This window comes from Streptopelia decaocto (assembly GCF_964273445.1).
Source record: "Streptopelia decaocto genome assembly, chromosome: 5".
NCBI classification, from domain to species: domain Eukaryota; kingdom Metazoa; phylum Chordata; class Aves; order Columbiformes; family Columbidae; genus Streptopelia; species Streptopelia decaocto.
This window is the reverse complement of record NC_138659.1, coordinates 47,958,899-47,984,783: the sequence shown is the minus strand read 5'-3', so window position 1 is coordinate 47,984,783 and position 25,885 is coordinate 47,958,899. Positions and strand designations below refer to the sequence as shown.

Genomic DNA, 25,885 nt, shown 5'->3' with positions numbered 1-25,885 from the left:
CGACTACTCTCCCTCAGTCCCTCTTCAGCAGGCAATGAAAGCAAGCTCCACTTTGAAAATCTTCCCCCATCATGCAAACTGACACAGGCATGCTTTTCAAAAACCCACAGCCAATCTGTTGATCATTACTTATTTACAAAGGCCTTCAGGCAGAAAGTCCTGTAAAAACCATACTTGATACGGTATACACTAGCTTTTTCTGCTTGTGGAAAAAAGTACCCCTAAGGCTACCTCAAACCATCACTTTCTATTGCACATAAAATGTACCGTGTAACACTAAAGTATTTAATATATATGGTATAATATATCTACAGGAAAGGCATTTGTGTAGAAGTATGTTACCCTGTATTTGGTAATTTGATGTTTTGCTGAAGGCTATGACTTGAAAAAGCCTGCACCTAGTACAGAGGACCTGTCATCTCAGTACCCAAGAGCCAATAGAATAAAGAAGTACCCTTAAGCAGCAAAACTTTGACACAGCTTTGAAGCATATGAAAACAGTATAACTCCCCAGAATTATTATTACTCAAGATCAAAGAAATGAGGCATACTTTACATAGCAAACAGGGACAGTGGGCTCAGCTCCAAATGTTTCAGCTCTTTCCCTCTCTTATTTTTATTTCTATTTCCCCAAAATTAGGATTTGGTGAGGGGGAAAAATCCCCCACATGTATAAAACTTTAAGTGATTAAAACTATTAGTACCAGATAAGAAGACTATCCAAACATAAGTAAATTGAAAACGATGCTAGCATGACAACTGGCACTATAAAAATCAGAAGCTTGCCCGTATGTTCATTTTATTCTTCTTCATAGACTGTAAACAAGCATGTAAATCAGTGTCATATGGGCAAGGCTGAGCTAACAGGAAGGCAGAGAAGTTTTAATGATACATTTAACAGAATTAGATGGTCAATAGGAAAAAAGACATAGCTGGGTGCATTTTCCTCTGTGAATCAATCTCACTTTTGGTTCTGTAGTCTAAAGAGAGATGAAAACAACTTGTAGAAGTTATGTCCTTGAATATGCCCTATATTGTAGTAACAATAAATAAATATAGATGCTTCTGTAACTGTCCAAAGAAAACTTCCAGTCTACTGACTGAAATATAAAGAGGAATATTACCTAGCTGTACCCAGAATCATTAAAGGAACAAAATAATTGGCAACAATACAAGAAAAGTAACGAGTGATTTTATATATAGAACTAATTATATATTCATATTATTTTTTTCACATAAGCTCTTTGCCTGCAGAGCAGTTACTGTTATACACACACCCAAACTGCCTGAATGCATCTGTTTATATTTGCAAATAAGTTCACATTTTTATATATATATACATGCAGTGGAAAACCTTTGCTATGATATTTAGTGCTGGATACAATTATGGATTCAGGTTCTAGCCTGGCTACTTTAGATACAGAAAACCAGAGCAGGGGCAGCCTCCTTGTAGAAAACTCCAGGTTTGCTATCTGATCCTGTTTTGACGGACTTGAACAGGCAAAAGGTGATGCACAGTGAGACATAAAGTAAATGCCATATTATTTTAGTAGGTTCCAATTTCTTGTTGCAGTTCTAGTCTTAACAAATGTCTTAGAGGTAATTCGTCCTATGGAAGGAAACTACAGAGTTATATAAAGGAATACTGGTGTAAAATATTGTACACACATCAACAGGGGAAAAATATCACTAACAAGATGATGTTTTCATCACCCACTTTTAGAGTACATACTACCCTTTTAAAAATCCCTGTATTTCATAATTAATGTGCTTTTAGCCTGAGTAAAACTGCATTAGTTTTGAACTTTGCTTTGGCAAGTACATAGATTATTAGACTTTTTTTATCAGTCTAAATCAATTAACAGAAATTTGATTTCAATCGACAGGATAAAAGGAAGGTAATATTCAGGTTCATTTTTGATTGTGATGATACATCTCACATATGGCCTTAAGTACAGAAAACAGTACTCAGAGGGAATCCAACAAAAAGAGAATTGCCTGAGGCAAACTAACCACATGAGTTCCCCTGATTGGTTAGTGCTATCATTAGTGCCACTGCTGTTTAAGAACTACACACGGACAGGACAGGGTGACAGCTAAGACTTTAAAGCCTATGTATTTTTCAAACAGCTTTTCAAACTGTTTTTCATGACAGAATTTTTTTCAGCTCTATCATTAACTGCTGACAAGCTGACAGAATAAATACTTCAGCCTTTCAGAAACCATCTAACAACCTTTTTTTTCCACTCCCTCCCCTTATTTTTGATGTGGGGGGGAGGAGAAGAGGAAGGAAGAAAGAAAGGAGATGAAGATATGAGTTTCTTACAGTCTTACCTCATCAGTTTGGGTGAGGAGTTGGGTGAATTTCGCATGCCTCCATTTCGCTGCTTTTTTTTGGGTGATAGTGTTGATGGCTGCTCATCTTCAACTGGAAATATAAGGAACTCATGAGATTAAGTACTGCTCTAAGTGCAATATGATATACAAGTGAAGTAGCAAAGAACACACACTCTATGTCCATTCACGCACTGATACTTCTTTGCTAACATAGGCCCAACGGTAATAAAAATCAAATACATGTTAGTCAAAGAGATTGGTTTGAAGGAGAAGCAGAGAAGAATACCAGGTTTTTGAACATAGGCGTTCAAATTGGTTTCATACTTCAAAAACAAAGGGGGGAAACCACATTCGGGTTATTCTTAGAGTTATTTTCAGTTAATCTGCACTACAAAAAAGTAGAATTAGTGCTCTGCTATATTCCCAGAAAGATGAAGTACTATTTGCAATACCAACATAACAGCTGCCAGCCTGCATTTGCTAATGAACTAGACACCAGTTGGTTCTTGCTCCTCACATGCCAAACAACAGAGTCTTCATGAAGAGATGTAAAATATTCAATGCCTTGATGTTCAATGATTCAGTTAGTTGGGAATGTGAACGCAGTCTGCCATTGTGCACAGATCTCCAGCACAAGTCAGACCTCATCGCTCTACCCTTCTCACAGAAGGGAGTTTTAACAGGAGTGAACAGAATGAGGTTGAATGAAAGTAGGAAGACAATACCTGTATAACAGAGGATGCATGTGTTATGCAATCTTTTAATGAGGATGAGGTGCATTTTCAATGACAGATCAATCTCCAGATGTAAAATCTCTTACAGTTTTGCCAATCATAAACTACTCTCGGATAACCTATGTCACAATACGTATTGCTTAAACAAGTGCAGCTTCTTAATAATGCATCTACTAGAATTAACCATCATCTTCACTGTTTCAGGATTGTTACTGCACTCGATAATCTGCGCATAAGGTTTACATGTGCCTGCTTTCTCAAATTCGCACTAATGCTGAATTACTTTAATATAAAGAAGGAAAAATACACTTTTTTCCCCCTCCTATTGTTAACCGAAAAATTAACTAGAAGATAATAAAACTGAAGCCTAGGAAGCTGTTTCTTCAAAGCTAAAAGGAAAGAAATTAGTAGTAGTAGTAGTAGCTATATTAAAATAGCTTAATACACACTAGCAGTGCATAAGCAAAGGCTCAGAAAAAAACTCTATTTGCAATTAGCTACATAGGAACAACGACAAAACCTGGATATATGTCACCTGCCCTAGACTTATCTGGGAACAAATGAAGCAATAGCCTTCTGCTACAACCCTCGTCTGACACTATTTTATTACAAACTGCGTTCTGGCCTGTCATGTCTGCTGGTTTCCCCAAGTCTGCTATTGAACTTCATTTTGCCTTGGTCAAGACTGAAGGACTGGGCTCTGAAAAGACAGATGTGCTGCCTTTGTAAATGATCTGGCATCACCTAACACACCAAGGGAATCAAATTAAAAAAAAAAAAAAAAAAAAAAAAAAAAAAAGCATTGCAAAAGAAAACATACAAACAATGAAAAAGCTAATCCCAAAATAAATGCCCCAACAACTGGTATAAAAGGTAATACTCAGATCAGAGCAATGACCGTCTAATAATGATTTATTTCAATAACTTTCTCTTCTTATCAGGCAGCACCCCCAAAGACAAAGCCATTTCCTTCTCATTTAACTTTTTTTTTTTTTTTTTTGTGGAAACACTTATAGATGGTTAGGCAAGTACCATTCTTTCTTTGGCTGTGAGATAAATAAGCCCATAGAAAGTTCTCAAAAATATACAAATTGAAATTTTCTTCATGTGACAGTTTGTTTGGATTAAGCTAGATCACTTCAGTATTTAGTTATTTGTAACATGAAGTGAATATGCACAGAATCATTTTGTTAGTAATGCTTTTTGTTTTTTTTTTTTTCTGATTATGCCAAAGTGTAAGTATTTGTGAATTTCAGAACACCCTCTGCAAATCAATCTATTGGAAATGGCCTAGTCTTGATTTAAACTTGTCTATCAATAAGTTATTTGCACACTATTCCACACAGGCAATATGTTGCTTTCAAGATATACACTGTGCTCTCTTGTTCTTTACAGGATATAAATATTCACTTCCAATCTAATGAATCCATCAATTAAAAGATCAAAGGAACAAGAACCATGCAAAATGTTCCTTCCAGAAACCAGCTACAACTAATACGTTTTGCTCTCTTGGTAGTAAACATTCTAAATTTCACTTAATTTAATCTGCTAATATAGGGTTACAGAATGTTTATCAAGGTATTCAGTACTGAACCATAAATAAATTGTATTGTTATTCTATTTTAACAGTTTATGGAAAGATAATCATCAAGATCATGTGCGAAATCTTACATTAACACAAGTGAACTGTAGATCATATTACAGACAGATATATTCCTATGAACAATAGAAAACTCTATTACGAAATAATACTTTTCCAAGTTTCAGCTGGCTAATAAGATTCCTGTCTGATCCTTTCAAATACTGAAAGCTAATACAACAAAGATCATTTGCTAAATATTCCAATATTTGTGCTCTCCAGTGCTGGCAGGTGATGCTACCCTGCTGTCCAATTAAAAAACCAAAGTCTTACTAGTAATCATCTAGAAAAAACATTTCTAGAACTAGATTTGTAGCAGTCTGTAGTTGTTGTTGGTACTATATCTACAATCAGTAAGTTCCCTCTTGATATGTGCTTGTCATATTCAAACTATGTTACTGTCACCAGTTGCCTGGAAAGTCCAAGGTTGATGTGGCTCACTAGTTAATACCTTTTAGCAAAGCCTTGTGAGGGAGCTCAATTTGTTGCTAAAGCAATGCCTTGCTTAAGCAAGGAGGCCATTTATTCTCATTGCAGCAATGAAAGGTGATCTATCTTAATCATATCACATCCAAACAAGATTTTGTTTTTCAATGAAATCTGTGTGCAGAGTTTACAGGGCATCTGCAGTTTAAGATTTGAGGAAGGGAATCTGCAGAGCTGAAATATGTGAATGGCATATAATGGACACCATTACCTATGGCTTAGTTCCCAAAACTGTTGCAATGATAACTCACAAGTGGCTTCTTAATAGTAAGAAGGATATAATACTTAATTATTACCCTTCAGATACTATTATCAATTTCCTGTGTATTTAAAGAAATAGATCTAACAAAAGTTTTAGTAAAGCCATAAAATATTATTTTAGTTTCATGGTTCCTGTGTCCCCCTAATTTAAAAGTGAGTCTTAAATTTGCTTGTTCTTATGAAAGAGTACCATATTTGAATAATGGACTGTGATATACGAGAACTCAACTCCGATACTGTATGTTTGACCTAGTGCTTTTGTTAGGAGAATGTGTCCCCATTTTTAGTGTTTTTGATGTCTTTATGCTACAGGATTTGTATTAAAATACAGTCATATTATATTATGCAGACTTTCTTTACCAGTTTTCATGAAAACTGCAAATAAGTTCAAGAATCAGACACAGAATTTTATAGATTCGGAATTCAATCCAGCCTCTGGGTGCTGATAATATTCAAGAGCTTGTTTGTACATCCCTAAGTATAACACTTACTGTACTGATGTAACAACCCAGTGCTCACTTGTCTAATAGTCAGAGAATCTAACAGCTTTGCAGTTCACGAAGACTTAGTGCTAGAAAAATGTCAGGCAAGTCTAATGAGGCTTCAGATGCTCCACTTTATGCTGGAGTTTAAATTAAAGTTAGACTGATGTTTTAACATGTTTGCCTATTCTTGAGTAAAGAAGATTCATTATTTCAATGACATAACCTCCAGACAATGTTCCATGAATTGATTTAAGATGTACCGGTAATTTTAACAGCCTTAATGTGGAGCTGAACATCTGTAACAACATATTACTTGACTTTTATCTTCATTTTATTTTTTAAGCAAAATAAAGGGAGTGTCTTTCAGAAACAGTGGACAAGTTCATAACTTTTTTATTTGTTATTTTGTTACTGTTTTTTAAATAAATCTGTCTCCTTCACTGCCTCTCCCAGGTCACTAGCAGAACAGTTTACAGACACTGTTTCTCAGACCCCAAAAAGAGCTGGAATTTGAAATAACATCTCTGTTACTGAACACCACATGAACTGGAATACCTGGTAAACTCATTCTGCCTAGCACATAAATGCTTCAGAGCAAGTAAACCATACGAAAGGTAAAGTACAAACCACCCATAAACATTAGTTGACTGGCTATCTTGATTAACTTATTAATCACCACATCTGGAGAAACCCACATCTGTAAGCACTTAACAGAGCATTAGTAATGTCATAGTCACATTGAAAACAGACTGCACAACCATGCACAAACCAATCTCTGTTGCCTTATGCATCCAACTACGGGACTACCTACGGAGATCTTGGTTCAACCCAGGCTTGTGGGCGTGGTAGTGGTATTTTACAGGCAAGCTGTGTGCCTCTTGCAAGCTACAGTACGTAGGTTTTCCTTGTTCAACAGAACTCAGTAAGTTAAGGTGCAGCAGCGAGGGGTTGTTGGGTAGGAAGAGGCTCCCTTTACGATTATTAACAAGTGGAACAGGTTCCAGGATTCCTTCAGTGGACTTGGCACCAACCAATGCACTAGTAGTTGCATTCTTGAACTGATATGAACATTTTGGGTAACTTGATCTAGCTGCATTCTTTACTTCTAAATAATAAGAAAAAATTTAAATTAATGCCTTTGTAGTAAAATTCTTTCAAACCACAGGCATGAATCAATTTTGATATTATGTGGAATTACAGACTTTAAACCTTAAACTATCAGTTTCTACAGCTGAAATAAATGTTTATACCTGCAGTTTTTATAATTTTTTTTCTAAAAATGGCTTTTTATAAAAGAATACTTATAAAAGGATTATTTCACAATATGATCATCTTTAAGCAATAATCCCATCCTAGGATAAGTGTGTCTGAGGGAACACTTATTTCCCACATGTTGATAAAGGCTTTGAGATTTACTAGCTGTTGAAGATGTTTATTTCTTTGAATCTACTGACAATGACAGGGGAGGTGCAGCACTCTGCTGCTATTAAAATAAATAAGGAACAATAGAAAAAAGTGAGGTCAACGCTTCAAAATTGTGCAAGCATACTTGAGGAATTGAACTGATGTTTAGAAACCTACATAAAAGTTGCTGGGTATTCAGAAGTGCTGAATACTGTAAATTTCAGAGGTCATATATAGCACCTCTGAGAAGAAACCTAATAAATTTAATTTCCTAAGTACGGATTTAACTTGAAACTGTGACCCTTAATCTTTCATTTCTAATACATCAAAGCTAATTAAACAAAAACCCCATATTCATACCTCTAAGAAATCCTACGTAAAAGACAATAACAGTACTTTTTCTGGTAAAAATATGCAGTAATGATCTTCTCCTAATGCTTGCTTCATTCTGAATGAGTATATTATAGAAAAGAAGGTATATTACTGAGCCACTGAGATCTCATATTCTGTTATGTATTATGAGGTGAGGAGGTTAGGTAGGGAGTACTTTATGGACTGATAATCTTGCAGCATTATTTCCATATGTTTCAATTGCCTTAAAGTTTCCAAGGAGAACTTTGAGTAGATAGTAGCTCAAAATTGGTTTAGGAGGTTGGCATGCATTTTGGTATTTTTGTCTAGCTCACTATCAGCTAGAAACGTTATCTGGTAATGAGAAAGATAAGTATATAGCACCCACAAGCTTGCCATTTTTGTTCAAGCACAAAATCTGTCTCTCACACAAAAAAGGTGATATGCCAGTTACTAGAGTCAATTGAATGTACTTTTTAACAAAGTTCAACTATTTGCCAACCAAGTATCCATTCCCACTTAATGATCTCTGAACTGATGGCTTGATACTACTCTGAGGTGGATTGAAAAATCAGCGAGAACAGCAGTAGAGTCTAACCCACAGTGTTATTTTGTTCTTTGCTAATAGTAGTAACATTTAAAGCATAATGACAAAAATGCATACTCATGAGAGTTTACGTACATTTTAAATCATTGGAAGATAGCATGTATCTTTGATTAGGAAGAACTGACACAAAAAATGCTGTGTATCATATTGGATACACTACTTGAAAATCATCAATTTTACCTCAAAGATACTGTGTTTTTGTCAAATCTTGTACTTCTATCTTTGACATTCCTCCACTGAAACAATTTCCAGATGATAAAATATATATGCAGAGACCTATCTCCCTACACAAGTCACTGGTTAAGCATATATTTGAACATTTTGAAATGCATCAATTTTTAAATGAGAGTAACATTGGAAATAATCTTCATAAATCTACATGTCTGCACCAAAGTATATTCACATACAACGGAAGAAGACCAAAATCTATTAATAATGCTTATCCACACTCCAATCAAGCTGTTTAAGAAACATCATAATCTTTTTACAGTCTCTTCTGGAGTTGAATAAGTGATGGTTTCAGATACCAGACTTAACTATTAAGCATTAAATTTCCCTAACAGTGTATATCTTCTGGCATATTCCATACAGATATAAGCAAGCTTTCCCAAGATTTTGTGCTTGCAGTGGCACAGCATGAGCCAGAACTAAAATACATTGTCTTTCAGCATGGCTTAATAGCTTGAGCTTGCCATCATATTTAATAGCATCACATGATCTTGTTCAGCATGAGTACAGACTGAGCTCCTTAAGATATATCCTACTTCCCCTTATTTCCAACAGTGTGGATATGGTACTACCACTGAAAAGAAAAACATTAAGCAATGAGGCTGAGTTGCGCTTTTTTTTTTTGTCAAATTATTCCAGATTTAAAAGTTCTAACCAACATATTCATCCCATGACCTCTGACCTCCCACTTCTGACAATTGCTTAGCTGCTTCAGATGAAAATGGAAGAAGCTCCACTGTGGAGGAGTATGAAATAACTTGTTCATATGACAAGTTTCTTTCTGATTCCAATAGTTTATGGCTCGTGTCTTTTTACTCAATCTTGAGAAGAGTACAGTATAATATCTGAATAACATATCTTTGGTAGAGATAATTACCTCTTTCTCCATTTCTCTAATACAATTATTTATTTTTTACCCTGGAAGAGTAAAACTGGTTATTTGTAGTCTAAACAGCCTGTCAAGTTGTACATGCAGACTGTGCTACAGATACAAGCATCTCAGGATACATGTGGAACTACAAGTGCAAGCACAGAGGTGCAGTTCTGAACTCAAGATATTACTGTGCTTTCGGATTAAGCAGTACTGTACCACTAGGTGAGTAATACAAGCCAACACTATCACTTCTGCAGATACATACTATAATGTTCAGAACCTAAACCACATTTTTCATAGCATCCTATTGTTGAGCAAATGCAATTTTTTCTTATGAATAATTTCTTAGAAATCTGATTGGGTCCTTGCACCATTATGTGGGCTAATTTTCAGAGAAAACGTACTTAGGAAACAAAGATTGCTGCTAATTATATGGAACTAAATACATCCTTACATATCGCCACTGCATCACTAGGTCTGGCAATCAAACTGACTAGATTGGGGTAATTTGTTGTACCACTGTGCAATGTTAAACCACAGCCTCCAAATCCACAAGTGTTCTCTTCCAAGTATGTGATGAGTTTAGCACCAGCCAGTTTACTGAAAGAGAACTATTTTCAAGTCATAGTTAATTTCTCTTTATCTAATATGACATATGCCCGGTTCATTAGAACTGTACAAAACACTTGTCGTGTATCCATAAGGCATTACTATTGTTAACTAAGAACAGAGATACTTGCTGGTCATTTTGAGAGTAAATTTTGAATAGCTTTTTGAGAAAAGCAAACAATAAGAAAGTGGGTAAGAATGGAGTATGAATAAGAAACTCCATATTTTCTGTAGTATTTCCTAATTGAACCCTGGGTGAACACTACCTGCTTTTGGTAAATACTGTACAGAACTTAGCCAAGAAACCTGTCAAAATTAGACAGATAAAAAATAATGCCTATAAAATGTGAAGATATTACTACAATTTATGTAAAGGTATTTTGAATCTGCATACATTCCTATTCCTTCCCCCCACCCTCAAGAACTCTCTTTCAAGCTCAGTGAATATACACTTGCCTAAAGACTGCATTAGGGAATCAAGCCTGTTTCTATTTCTATACATTTTATTTATTATAATGAAGATAATTTGAAATGCAATCTGCAACTCCCTGAACATTTTTAAAACAACCAATGTAGTTAATCGAATGCCTATGGCAATCTCTATTTATTATTTGTGAGCATACACTTGCCATAACTTAAAACTAGGCTGAGCTTTAATTTAAATGTAACAAGGCAGAATACCAGTACAGTGCTTTCAACAAAATGGCTGAAACTGGCTTCAGCATGATTTGCCTGGAAGGGAAGATGAAAATGTGTTTTAAAGGAGAAAAAATATCCTGACCAAACCCAGACATTCTAAACAACCACCACCAATACCCACTGCTCCTTTCCTCCCCCGTCTCTATCAGCTGCTAGGCTTTCAGCACTGTTTTTCGCCAGACACTAGCACAGTGTTTTCCTTCATAGTCAGCCATCAGCCAGAGCTGTCACTTGCAGATACTTCATTTTTGTTTCAATCTAATTCATACTGCACCCCCTTAATCTCTGTAGTGAGTAATGCCATGTCACTGTGCAGATATGCCAGACCCAGCACTAGAAGTACAGAGCCCATTTTTAACAGTTAAACTACCTTGGTTTGAAAAAATATTTTCTTTCTCCCTTCGACTTAACTGTTGTCTTTCTCCTAAGCATCTTCCCAGCTGACTTCCAAAGGAGCAACCACTGTTCTGCAATCTGGCATGTCTTCCATAAAGCTCAGATTTCATGTGGTGGGTGAGGACAAGCTGCAGCTCTGTATTACTAAATGCAAATAATCAATATGTTGATTGAGCTTTTGGCTACCGGAGTTCTTTTGATGGGAGCGAGTGAACATGACTCCCCTCTTTCAACGACAAGCCTGTTTAGACTGTGCTACCTACCACTTTGTGAATCAGGCAACTGAAAATACCCACAGCAATTCCTCCAAACTGTCAGCTATTGCTGTGATTCCACCCAGCACCCCCTGTACAAGACAACAGATTAACCATTAGGCTAGATATCTTGAAAATATACAGCTTCAACCTTTCCCCAGCTAGCTCAGAGCGATGTATAGATGATTATTTCAACCGTCAGCTGCCGCATAGACTTAAACCCCTGCACAATAACTCCTGGATTCATCTGCCCCTTGTCAAACTTGCACAGCTTTACTTTGAGTATACATAGTGTGGCAGTTTCACTGCGGATCTAGAATAATCCAGACGGCTGCTGTCTCTTTGTTAACAGGAAGCTAAACTGATGAGTTTGTAATGCATTTCTTATCAAAGGTAGTTTCAGAAAAGAAAATGTGCCCAATCAGTTGGGGTTGGAATTTAGCATAGTGTGGAAATATGGCTTAATCAGAACAATTGTTCTTTGTTGGGAAAAAAATATTATTCATCCCCTTTAAAAAATCATTTATGTCGATGAACCATTTATTTTACAAATTTATAATTATTACCTGATTTTTTGGTGGTAGCAGATGTAACGAAATCATTGACTAGAAACTACAATGCAATGGTGCTTGATAAAATACAAGAATATTAATTTTAGAAACTGCAGAGCAGTGTGCTTGGTGTCTGAAATAGTCATTCAAATGAAACAGAATTGCTGTTTTGGTTTCTATGTGCATTACAAACTCAGGGAAATGCATTTCATTGCTTTTTTTAATACAAAGAGAAACAGATACGTTGTGTACCTCTACATACTAGTACCATTAGAAAAGCAGGTGAGGCTCACTGGCTTTTAGTTGCAGAGTGTGTCATCTGAAGCAGATAGAAAACATGAAGATCCGAGAATGTCAAGAATGCATCATCTCAGAACATTTTACAAATACTGAATGGTGCTTACATGAGACATTGTCTTTGACACAGTGTAGCCCAAGAAACATATTTTTTCTTTTTTTTTCCTCTTTTTCTCCCAAGCTTGTACCTTTTTGCTAAAGGCACACAAAATTGAATGACAAACATATTTCTCTATTTTTTTCTATTAGTATACAATGCTTAATCTTTATATTAATCATATACAGTCTTTCAGTCTTAATTCTTCTCACACATACATGACTGAGACTCAACTACAGATATATTCCTCACCTTTGCTTTTCCCTGAATGCTGTAAAAAGTTAATAGAAAATGTGAAATGTTTCTAGGCTGGAGCCTGTTATGTATTCTAGACGGCTGCTCTGATATTCTGTGAAACCAAGATAAACTTCAAGTTCCTGAGCTTTTAGGGTTACACTTGTATATAGAATGAAAGACAGACTGAAAAGGTGTTGGGAACCCAGCAAAATTTTAACTTGAATCTTTCAGTGAAAAAAGTCCAGGCTATGGTTTTACACTACTTCAATTTATTTTTAGGGCTAGATCAACCCCCTAAGGTTACTGTAGAACTTTGATTTTTTTTTTTCCTTTGTTCCTCCAGTTTAATTCAAGAGCATAATTATTATAAATACTTTCCAAAGATACCAGTTGCTATCATTTCTCTATTACTACAACTTCAGCAAGAAAAGAAGGCTTTAAGGCCTGTTCAAATTGTGGCTGATCTATAGAGCATTGAAGTCAGACAAAATACTTAACATTGACTTTGGTGGACTTCGGATCAGGAGCTGTTCATATCTCATGCTTCAGGGAGCAAGTTGATAAAATGGGGCAGGAAGAAAGCCTGTCCCATATACACAGCATTTCACAACTGGCTTGGGCAATTTAGAGAAGAAAAGCTATAGATTTCATGGACCGGTTTCTTATTCCTATACAGAAATTTACACACAACGTAACACTATTTGTACATTACAACCATCTTCCCTTTCCCCTGACAAATGTGCACAGTAGAAAAAGCTACTTTATTTAATTCTTAGTCAAATCCTAATTTATATTTACACTAAGTCATATGCCCATTAAATCTTGAACAACATTTCTGATTCATATTTTAATATGCCCTCTCACATTATTCTTGATTTTCAGTCTTCATTCTCCATTGCCTTTTCAATTTATGATTCGCTCTATAATTGTTTATTCAAGTAATCATATTGTTATTGGAAAACTGTCAAATGAAAAGTTAAAAAGAAAGCATCAGTGTACTTGTTTTTCCCTGTCCATTTAATTGTCCAATTGACTGTTCTACATGTTGCACCCATAGACTATTATTTGGGTAAAATTAATTTTATTTTGAAAAAGCATGAACAAAGGGACATGTGTCTAAATAGTAGAACTTAGAACATGGTCTGTGTTCATGGGGATCTGCTCGCCAGACAAACATCAAAGTGAAGGGAGTTGACTTCGTCTTTTGAGAGCGCACTTTGGAGAATATGGAAAAGTCTGTCATGGGGTATGGTGACTGTAAATATTCTCTGAGTTAAATATTAAATTCTGTTAGCTCATTATGACAAGCTGTTCTGCTATCTGAACATGAAGGAGGAGCAACAGCAAAGTGTTAGCCCTCTGTGTCAGAAAAGAGCTGTTCAGACCCTGTGTGTCCTACTGCGTCACACACAGCTACAAACTCCAATTTTAGAGCTCCAGCTGCTGTGTCTGGCAGAAGCACAGTACAAAAAGACTGCTCAAAGCCACAAGTTAACTTTTTAATAGACTACCTGATGATCCCATGGCTGCAAAGAGAGGACTGGGAATCTCTTAATTGGGAATTTAGTTCTACCACTGATCTGTTACACAGCCTTGGGTTGCTCACTTGCAGTCAACTCTCCTTTAATGGACTTTTTTACTAATATGTAAGACTCAAGTGACCAAATTACCTGAAAATGTGGCTGATAATCACTCTTTCAGAGTAGTATCACTCAGCAAATTGTAGTATTTTAGTATTTCTACAACCATAGTTCTGAATTCAGTGCATATGCAAAGACTATCCTTGACTCAATACACAGCAACCCAAAGTGTATTGTCCTTTGTCCTGTTGCCTCAGAAAGGATTTTGACACCAGCTCTAAGGGACACAGATCAAGTAGTTGCAGCACTAGCAAGGGTAGACAATAGTTATACAGTTCCACCAAGCTGTAGAAGAAATCTGTCCTTTTTTCACAAAGGAAGTTCCCCCCTTGTGACTGAATACACTCACACTCTGATCAGTCACTGCTAAAACCAGTGAATTTCTCTATGTGGACAAAAAATAAGCTCCTATTTAAAAAAAAAAAAAAAAAGTTTGAAAGGCCACTCAACATTCTGCATATGAACAGTTTGCTGTTTGCACTCACTCAGCACCATTAAATTCACTGGGAAAATATACAATGTCTAGAAATAACTAAGGGAAAAAGGAAGCACAGGAGTCCTTAGCAATTGCTCTGCTCCTTGGGATTAGAAAGGGATAGTTATACACTGGCTTCTTTGGAGCAGGACTCCACAAATTTCACCTACGTCTTGTTGCAACTGTTTCTTTCCTAAGAACACTGGGAAATGGAGATTTCATCTTGCAGAAATCTCATTAGCATTACTACTATTTTTTTTTCCAGTTCAAAGTGCCAATTTATCTTAACATATTTAAAATACATATTTCCAATGTAATTCCAATCTGCATATCCTGAAATTTTAAACTGAAGTAAGCTTTTCTCTACCCTGCTCATGACAAATTAAAAAATAAATTTGTGATGGTGTTTTCATTAACACATTTCCTGAAGAAGATGTATTAGGCCCCTTTGCCCATTTCCCTGGCAGTACAGCATTGCTGAATAGAGATTTTCATAAACATCTTCTAAATCTAGGGGACTGTATTCTTAGCTTTAAGATTTTCCTTTTTTCAGTTCTCTCTCTGCTTCTCAGTAAGTTGTCTTCTTTCTTAAACACACAATTTAGAAGGCATTGCTCAGGGTTGTTGTTTTGGGTTTTCTTTGTTTGCTTGTTTGCTTTTGTGCCACCAATAAATTGCTTTTTTTATATATTTTAACTTTTTAAACCTTGCTACCATTGAATTTCTTTTCCCTTTTTGGCTCTTGTTTACCCTTGTACAAAAGGGTGTAGAAGTGTCTGTGTCTCTGAACAAGAAGAACTGAAATCTTGACATTTAACTCTGTCTTTCTCATCATCAGTCTTACCTGGCTTTCATCCACATCAGTGGAAAAACTTCCATTTATTAAATGTTAATAGGACTAGACTCAGTGATCCCACTACTTTTTCAGGATCAGCTACAATACTCCTCTGGGATGGAGGTCTTGATATCATTTTCATATATGAACTAAGTATAAAATGTTGAGCATGTTTACATATATGCTGGTTTTACATACAAGTATTTACACTGTATATACCTATATTCAGAAACACTTGTATACAATTAAAACGAGCCATTTGAAATATTAGTAGGGTTTTTTTAATAAAACTGTTTCCCACAAAAGCAAAACAAGAGTTCTTGGAGGCTTTTCAGTCACTACTTATTTCTAAGCCAGCACCACCACCTGCTGGTTACATGGAGTTTCAAGCCCAGTGCTGTTTTTCTATCTTCAAATCTACATGTAAGCATCGAACAGTATTTCCCAGCTGCTCTTATACATAGAAATGTTATTGCCAGAAGATTTTTAGCACATTGTTTGCAGTTCAATAATACTCTATTACATGAAGTACAGCTTTCATAAAAGCAGGGAATGTTAATTGTTGACAAACCAATTCTCTTACACAAAGTACCGTAAGTCACAGGATAAACATCCGAATTAATCAAATAGATTGAATCTGTTGCATTTAAAAGCCTCTTGTAACATATACTGGTTTTACCACTTACAGATAAACAGTTAAATACAATTCATGACAATAAGAGATCAGTATGTTTTCTAGTGTTCCCTATTTTAATGAGTTCTATAAAATACTCCATTCTTGTAAAGCTCTGTTTTTCTCTGAACAAATGTATCTAAAAAACCAATATCACATGGTAAATATATTACTATAAAAAACAACCAAGATATAAATAAGATTAAATCTATAAAATAATAGCAAAATACTGATAGCAAGAATAGAGCTGGAATATAATTCATTGCTATAGAAAATTAGGGAAGTATAGCATATAATTTCTAAGTAAACAATGGCAAAACAAAGAAAGTAAACCAATGCAACACTAATAATAATAATAATAATAAATGAAAATATGTCTACCTCTGACTGTATCTGCAAAAGGACCTGCAAAATAATTAACTCACATCTCTGCCAAAGCATACAGTAGAGCCTGGCTGAAATCAAGGGCTGGCAGTTTCATAAGGGTAAAAAATAATGCATAAGCTAAGAAATCCAGTGGTGATAATTAATAACACTGTTACTTACAACAGTGTTTTGATCTCTAACAAAAAGAGTACTCAAAAGGATGGATGTCTTTAGTAAGGATTGTATTTTTTTAGATACGACCTAAATACAATTAAAATACCTCTATACGAAACAACAACAGCAAAAAATATTGTTATAAATTTCATCTGATAATTTCTGTAATACTCAAAAATACTGCACTGATAACACTGATATACATGCCGAAGTTAGAGTTGAACTATTCAGAATTATTGTAAGAGGGAAATGCATGCTATCTCACATTCACTTCACATAAGATGAACTACAATGGTATAAAGTATGCAGACTGAAAACTGAGAAAGAAAGCAAATAATACTGAATCTACCAAACAAAACTGATAGTTAGCTTTAAAAATGAAATTAAATATGTTTTGCCCTTTTATTTTTCACTTTGTTACTAAGGCTACACAGAGGTGTCAAGCTTGCAGAGTTCACAGCAAGGAATAGGGAAATCATGCAAAGAGATCACAACCCATGACAAGGAACAGCTTTAGGAAGAAAACTTCATCAAACGGAAATGCATTGTGCTACATATTTCTGGTTTCATTAACCAAGCCCTGATGAGAATATGGACATTAGCAGAGAGAGTGAAGGCAGCCTAAGAGCAGCACCCTCACTGTTAGTACACAATGCACTGAAACAAGCGAAAAGAAGGCAATGGAGAATTTTTAAGAGAGGATTGTCGAACTGTCAAATTAGTCACTCAGGTTGCTTAGCTATGTCTTGCAGAATGCTTGGTGTGCTCAGTGTTACGCCATGGAAATCACTTATAGGCTGTAAACATAAAATTAAATAAAGATTATGTTCATTTAAAAGCAGGTAGCATTATAAGGAGGAAAGAAGACTGATAAAGAAAAAAAAAATCTGCAGGAAACCACTGAACTGCCAGTATTTCTGTTATAGTTATCACACCAATTTCAAAATAAAGTCCACAATCACCTGGACGATTAGGAACTCCCTCCGACAAGGAGAAAATTGATAAATAAGATTTCATAAGATTCATGGGTCAGTTACCACCCTGAAAGTAACTATATCAACCACAAATGCCACAGGATGTCAATATATTTGGAAATAGTGTTGCTGACAGATGTTTTGAGAGTCAGATACTGAAAGCATCCAAAAATCCAGTGCTCAGGAGACACTGACAGCTGTCAAGTAAGGCATCTTCCAAAAGCAAATTGCTTGGAGCTGTACCTCTGAGGATTGTATTTTGTCCTGCTTGAGGAGAAAGAAGAGGGCAGACAAAAGACTCGTATGCTAAAGGCAGACTAAAATCAATGCATATTCTATATTCCTCACAGGCAGAACTCAAGGATACTACTGAGGAAATCTGTGGGACCCAAGGGACAACTTCAGGATATTTCCTCAGGAGTATGTGGGGCTTGAGTATTGAGGCTGAATATATAAGCCTAAAGATACAATTCTTTCATTCCCTCAAGCTACTATTTGAGGTGCAAAATGGGAGCTTATCTATCTGGTTAGCAGGAGAAATCCCAGTAAAACTGTAGATGAATGTGCTGCAGCATTCCAAGATTCAATCAGCCAATCAAAAAGACAATTAAAGCTTGATCAGCTACTAGACATGATAACACTAGAAATCCAGAATCCAAAACCAGAATATGAATTTCCATTCAAGTAGGAGATAGTATTTTCAGGAATTATTCAGAAAAGAAAGGAAGAAAATGAAAGTTCCACAGACTATGCTGTAACAAAAAAAGAACATCTGGTGGTGATCACTGGGGAGATCTGAAGCAAAATCAAAATAATTCCATGCCTGAAAACAGGCAAATTTAGGTATAGGGGGTTCTAAAAATTGCAGAATTATACAAAAATGGCATATTGAAGTGCACAGATGGAATTCATACTACATAAATCAACACGCAGAAGGATCTGGTGTCAACGGGTTAAAAGAATGCCAGTTCCTGCTCTTGCAGAATTTCAGGTTAATGTAATATCAGACAAGTCTAGACTGCATGATCACAGATTCTTGGCTTGAATCTTCCCTGTCACTGCAAACTGTGTGTTCATTTACTTATCTTCCAAACATAACCAAGGGCTTTTGCTGAGTCATATAACTCTCCAAAGTGTAAGATGACTATCATTTGGACTCCATGTATAAAACTAATATTGTATTACTGATTCCAGTCTCTGCAGATCCTTGCATTATGATTAACACCACAGAATCTGTGCTGAGACCAAGTCCCAAGTCTACTGTTCTCTCATCTCCTTCTTTTGTCTGAATGAAGAAATCAAGAATCTTGTTACCTAGGGCAGTGAGAATCTCGACTAGAAACAATAAAAATACACATAATGAAATGCTTTATAAATATATATAGATATTCATTTTTCCTTGGTCAATTTTCTATGGAACATAAGCTCTCAGTGCAAAAAATCCAGCTTTTAAGGACTGTGGAAAAATTTAGATCTTTACCAAATGAAAATTGATTTAATTCTCAGCAGATTTTTTGTACATAAAATGAAATAAAAATTACATTTTCATGTCTCAAGTTAGACAAAATATAATTTAGCAACAATTAAAATTTAATTTGAGTCCTACTCTGAAAATGTGCAACCTCACACAATAGGACAGATATTTTTCTGTGGAATATCAAAAGCAGCTCTTAGTGCGCAAGAATTAATAAAATGTATTTTGCTATTTTGTTGCTTGCCCTGACACTGCAAAACATATTGATTTTGTTCAGAATCAAGTAAAAAAGTAGTATTTCATGTCAAAGACAAGGAAAGATGTAAGAATTCTGTAAGAATTCTGTTATTAGTGAAAAACATTAGCATGCCATTTGAAAATTTGGGAAATGTTTCTGTATATGTGCAAAGGACATTACGTAGTGCAATCCAGAGAAGTACGCCTGCTCTATCCAGTGGTGCATCTTACTTCTTTTTGCCCTTCTGCTGCCTCATCCTGTGAATTATATTAATTTTCCCACCCTGCGATGCTAAATACGTACTGTACCATTTGTTTGTTGCCACCTATCTTGTGACTGATGATCACAGAGAACCTGACAGTCATTGCATGTTTTGCTAAGTCAAGAATAATTCTAATAAAGTATGAATTAAAAAATAACTGGATAAATGTCTGTTAATGAAACATGCTATCAGTTTGTGACTGTAGATTTTACCGCATGTTACACATAGAACAGTTTGGGTTGGAAGGGTCCTTCAAATCTCATCTATCCCACTCCCCCTGCAATGGGCAGGGACATCTTCAACTAGATAAGGTTGCTTAGAGCCCCATCCAGCCTGGTCTTGCATATTTCCAGGGATGGGGCATCTATTACCTCTCTGGGTAACCTGTTCCAATATTTTACCACCCTCATTGTAAAAAATTTCTTCCTTATGTCTAGGTTGAATCTCCCCTCTTCTAGTTTAAAACCATTACCCCTTGTCCTATCGCAACAGGACCCGCTAAAATGTTTGTTCTCATCTTTCTTATGAGCCCCCCTATAAGTACTGAAAGGCTGTAATAGGATCTCCCTGGAGTCTTCTCTTCTCCAGGCTGAACAACCCCAGTCCTCTCAGTCTTTCTTCAGAGGAGAGGTGTTCCATCCCTCTGATCATTTTTGTGGCCCTCCTCATGGAACAAGACTAAATATCATCTTTACATTAGGCTCAAAACTTCTAATAGTTTTCAGTCTTTGCTGGAAGAATCTTAGTTCTATTAGATGATGAAACTATATCAGCTAGGCGAATTATTATCTTAACTTCTAAGTTGTTGTCCATATGTTACAACTCCTCTTTTACTTAAAATCCAAGCAATATGGCCCATATGGGATCATGTAAGTATTATAGAAGAGGGGCTAGTTGTATAATAAACCATCTATGCTGCTAGATGCCACACCTGTTACTCCATTCTGGCAAGAGTCTCCTCAAGGAGAGAACCACCACACCCTGTTGCCAATCTTCCTCCACAGCATAGTAATGGTGATGTAAAATCTCTCTCCATACTGTAGTGCCATGTCAGACAATACATAACACCACTGAGTTCGAGAGTGAAGATAATAATGTCAGGAACATGGAAATGGAGAAAGCAACATGCTTAGTGCAACCAAAATCTTTTATGCAAGGACAAAGGAAATTGTGTGACAAAGATCAAAGATCCTATAATGATTTTTTTGGATTTCCTTCAGCAGTTCTTCACAGTAAAAAAGGTCTGCATTACCATTAAAGTCTAGAAGCAGCCAGAAACTGCAGATGATTTTTTTTTTTTTTTTTTTTTTTCTGGAAATCTAAAAAGAGATACTTCCTCACTGATGCAGATAAACAGAAGGTGTTCATGCCCTCTTAGATAGTATCCCTTTTGAAAACCTCCCTAAATCAAACAGCAGCAAGGCAGTTCAGGTGATTTCTTCATTCCTTCTTTTTGTCATATACTCCATCCCGCTTTCCTCTCCCTGCTGGTATCTATGATCTCCTTCAGCATATATCAGAAGACATGAAAATTGTCCTCTGTAGGAGAATCACTATGTCAAAAGGACACCCAGGTTTATGTTCAGCACTTCAATGTCAAAGCACTTCTCAGCACAGTATCACAGTATCACAGTACGTTTGGGATTGGAAGGGACCTCAAAAGATCATCTAGTCCAATCCCCCTGCTGGAGCAGGAACACCTAGGTGAGGTCGCACAGGAACATGTCCAGGCGGGTTTTGAATGTCTCAGAGAAGGAGACTCCACAACTTCCCTGGGCAGCCTGTTCCAGTGCTCTGTCACCCTTACTGAGAAGAAGTTTCTTCTCAAATTTAAGTGGAACCTCTTGTGTTCCAGCTTGATCCCATTACCCCTTGTCCTATCATTGTTTGCCACCGAGAAGAGCCTGGCTCCATCCCCATGGCACTCACCCTTTATATATTTATAAACATTAATAAGGTCCCCCCTTAGTCTCCTCTTCTCCAAACTAAAGAGACCCAGCTCCCTCAGCCTTTCTTCATAAGGGAGGTGCTCCAATCCCTTAATCATCTTGGTTGCCCTACGCTGGACCCTCTCCAGCAGTTCCCTGTCCTTCTTGAACTGAGGGGCCCAGAACTGGACACAATATTCCAGATGTGGTCTCACCAGGGCGGAGTAGAGGGGAAGGAGGACCTCTCTCAATCTACTAACCACCCACCTTCTAATACACCCCAGGATGCCATTGGCCTTCCTGGCCACAAGGGCACAGTGCTGGCTCATGGTCATCCTGTTGTCCACCAGGACCCCCAGGTCCCTTTCCCCTACACTGCTCTCTAATATGTAATCTCCCAACCTATACTGGAACCTGGGGTTGTTCCTGCCCAGATGCAGGACTCTACACTTGCCCTTGTTAAATTTCATTAGGTTATTCCCCGCCCAACTCTCCAGCCTGTCCAGGTCCCGCTGGATGGCAGCACAGCCCTCCGGCGTGTCAGCCACTCCTCCCAGCTTAGTGTCATCAGCAAACTTGCTGATAGTACACTCAATTCCCTCGTCCAAGTTGTTAATGAATATATTGAATAATATTGGCACCAGCACTGACCCCTGGGGCACTCCACTAGATACAAAATAGCACACTAGCACAAAATACAATATATTGAGAATACAATGTTCTCAGTCTCTGGGTGGAAAAGGAGCCACAGTCATGTAGTAAGTCTGTGGCAGAGCCAAGATCGAGATCTTTGCCTTGTGCCATTTGCCTAGATAGAATTTCCAGTCAAACTAAAATGTCCACATGAAATTTTAACCAGATAACACTGGCCACATGTTACACGGTAGTAATGCTGTTTCCACTCTTCTTTTTCAGAATTATTGTACTCTGCTGACAAGATCTGATCAGTATCAGTGAAGTCTGTGTTTCTGACGTAGCACACAGTATGTTTCCAAGTCATTGATAAAAAATGAATCACAGCATTACTGCATTCAGTAATACGTAAAATATCACAAGGAAAGCTGTATCATTGTATAATAAAGAGGAATGCTAACAGAAGCTCAAAGAGTCTCAAGTAGTAAAAGTACAACAATTGAACTTTAACCTATGTTAAAGAATACCATCAACATATTTAAGAATTTGACATACTAAAAAATTATGTCTATGATTTCTTAAAAATCAACTAAAACTTTTCCTCATCTGTTCAATTCCTTCATTTCTACTACAACCTCAGTCAAAGCAATGATACAGGATGGGTAACTGTTTTGTGGCACTTCAAGAACTATATATGAAGTTATGTGACAACAATCTCCTCTTTTCAAAGAGCACATAAAAAAAAGAATGAGGTTATATATCCTGGCATATACAAATACCTGGAAAGATTCTAGATTCTCAGCAGAAAATCTGATGAGTGAGAAAAAATTGGCTTGCAAGTTGCTTCTGGCTTCCAGGCTGAGGACTGGACCACTCTGCTGGACCTATGTTGAACTCGAATTAGAACCAGAGATCTTCAGATTTTCTCAATGGACTCTCCTACCTTAGGTAAGCACTAGGTAGGTTGCCTCTGGCTCCAGGTCTAGAAGTATGAATCATGTAGCATGTGCATTAGTGGTCAGACTACAGCTAATGTGACTACTTACCTGATTAAAAGTATGCATGTATACACTAGGGAATATGCAATGGAATAATCAGATGGTGGAAGTACTGTGATTTAATTTTTTTCTTCTTTCTCCTGTCTTTACATCAAAATGCGTGAAAAGTAAGAACATTTCCAGACATAATGCAAGTCAAGCACATTTTAACTTGGTTTGGAGGGCTTTTATTCTGTGTGGGGGTTTTTTTCTGTGTGCATTTTTGTTTGTTTGGTTTTGGTTTTGTTTGTTTGTTTTTCTTTTTAATAATAAACAGCATTCCACTTTATATGTTGATACTATCTTGTGGTCTGTTGTATATTTCAATAAGCACCTCCTTCTATACATTACAATAACTCCAGATCACATAAAATGTGGAAGATCTGGGCAAGAGTATTTCTTTTTCTGTGCATCTAAGGGACAATATTCCAAGTCAGTGAACATGTTTTTCCCTGAATTATAAAAGAAGCTAACCAATAAGGACACCAAGTGAAAAAAAAAATAGAAATGTATAAGAAATACATGCTTTACAAATCAACTGTTCTTTTTCGTTCAGAAGCAATTTGAAAAGAACACAAAGTGTATCTGTCATTAGCATGAGCTGATAGCTTACTGCTGTTACTGGCTCAATATTAATTTAAGACCTTGCCCAATAACACCAACACAAAGACTCAAAATGGCGATCAACTTGGGGGATCTATCCTGAAAAGTGGTACTAACAACTTCACAGCACCAATGAGTTTCTCAATCCTGCAGCTGTTTTTAAAAGCTTCCTCCCAAAGGCACATTTATAAGTAAATTAAATGCAGTTTTGACTTAATTAACGTTTTAAATGATAATGAATACAATGTAAATTCATAGAAGTCATTTACATTGTGTTGTAAAACGGATAAAAATTTAATAACTCTTGGTTAATAAGTTATGTCTCTCCAGACCCATAAAGCCTAAGGCAGTCAGTGCTCTAGTCTAGGGTCTAATCTAGGTTCCTAATGCAGGTGGAATAAGGAGGCAGGAGACTGACTTGACACTTGACATTTGCTCTAAGCCTGCTCTGGATCAAGCCACTGCTTGTTCATAAGTACTTTATTTCATATAGTAAAGGTCAGAATTTAGGCTCAAGGCAGGGCTATGACAGAAATACTCAAGCTGAAACCGAGCCAGCTCTGGCATCTGTCGCTTGAAATAGCTCAGAAACAGTAGAGAAGGAGACCTAACCGGCTAGCATCTGTCCCACACCAAGGAGGTAACAGGAAGAATCTGCTGCCTGGTGGTAAGAAACTGTCATGGTGAGTTTCATGACAACCAGCCACACTCAGGAACTAAAAATGCAAACATAATTTCCATGTCACCTTGCATAAGACCCTCTGCTAAATTCACTCCACAGGATGCAGACAACATCTTTTCTAGCTTGTTCCCATCAAAGCAAGCCACTCACTAGACTCTTCCCTGTAACCCTGATAAGAATCACTCCTCAACACAGAGGCCTAAAAGAATTCAATGTAGATTTCTGGATCTCTCCTTCTCCCCTGTTCCAAATTCTTCAAAAGATTTGCTACTAAACTTAGCAGTGCTTCCAACCCACAGTGATGCAAGAGTTCAACTTCTTGTTACAGACATCACAAATTGGGCAGAGCATCCTCTCATCAGCCTAGTGGTATACAGCATCACAAAAGTCATCTCAAAAGGCACGTGCTTCGTTATTTATATTTTATGGCCTTGAGTAACAAGTCAAATTGTCTCACTTTTACCATTCAACCACCTGAAAAGCAACAGCTTGGTTTGGGGGTGGTGGAGGTTTTTTTCATACTCATTTCTATATCTCAGTGTTCATCTATATTCTCATATTATATCCAAAAGAAAGTTAAATAATTTAGCAGCACTCAGGTTCTATTAAAATATAGAAGAATAGAAAGTATTCATTTCAGTCAAACTACCTACTTGAAATCACGTATTGCAAAATACCTATTTTTTCATGCTAACTTTCTCCCACCACCATAATTGATGTCTATTCAGTGTCTGAAAATTAAATAGTAGAGTCCTTGTGCATTCATTCATATGAAAAAAAGATGGAATAGATACTTGGAATCTCAGGAGGGCCTATACCACCCCATTCTGACCACTACTTCTATCTCTATGTTAGCAATGCAGAAAAAACATACAGTTGCATCAAGGAGAGGGTCACCTGAAGGTCTGCACATCACAAGTGAGACAAAGGTGTACAAGTCAAAGTGTTGGTTAAGAGAAACCACTGTTCTAGCAAGAGTTCTAGAATGCCGGTTAAGACTGTGATTGCATACATTAAGTCATTTTATCCTGTCTTCTTCAGTGGAAGCCCCTGTAGGCATCTTTGTAGGACTGCCAGAATGAGAAGGTGACAGAAAGAAAGTAGGTTCAGCAGAATTGCAAATATAAACTAACATTGAAAGTGGAAGAATAATTAGGAGATTTTCATTCTCAGAAAAGCAGGTCTCATAATGTCTGGCTTCTAGTTTGTCAGTACCACAGGCTACTGAGTTGGCGGCAAATATAGCAAATCTCTAGCATGTACAAGCATTGACTCCATGTCAATGGCTACACCATAAGAACCTCTACAAAACAGCACAGGAAACTGCCACGCTGATATTTGCTTT

At 36.7% G+C, this 25,885-nt stretch overlaps 1 protein-coding gene across 7 annotated transcripts in view; it reads right to left on the bottom strand.

Annotated features, from left to right (window-relative positions):
* The window catches only part of KCNMA1 (potassium calcium-activated channel subfamily M alpha 1), a 474,521-nt gene that overhangs the window by 65,047 nt on the left and 383,589 nt on the right, over positions 1–25,885 (bottom strand). For 6 of the 7 annotated variants that reach the window (XM_082054432.1, XM_082054433.1, XM_082054436.1 and 3 more), the window contains one exon: positions 2,335–2,428. In XM_082054432.1, coding sequence (XP_081910558.1) covers positions 2,335–2,428 — 94 coding nt within the window. Of the gene's footprint in view, positions 1–2,334; positions 2,429–6,753; positions 7,048–25,885 lie in introns of all 7 variants that reach the window. The other variant, XM_082054435.1, reaches the window with a different exon arrangement.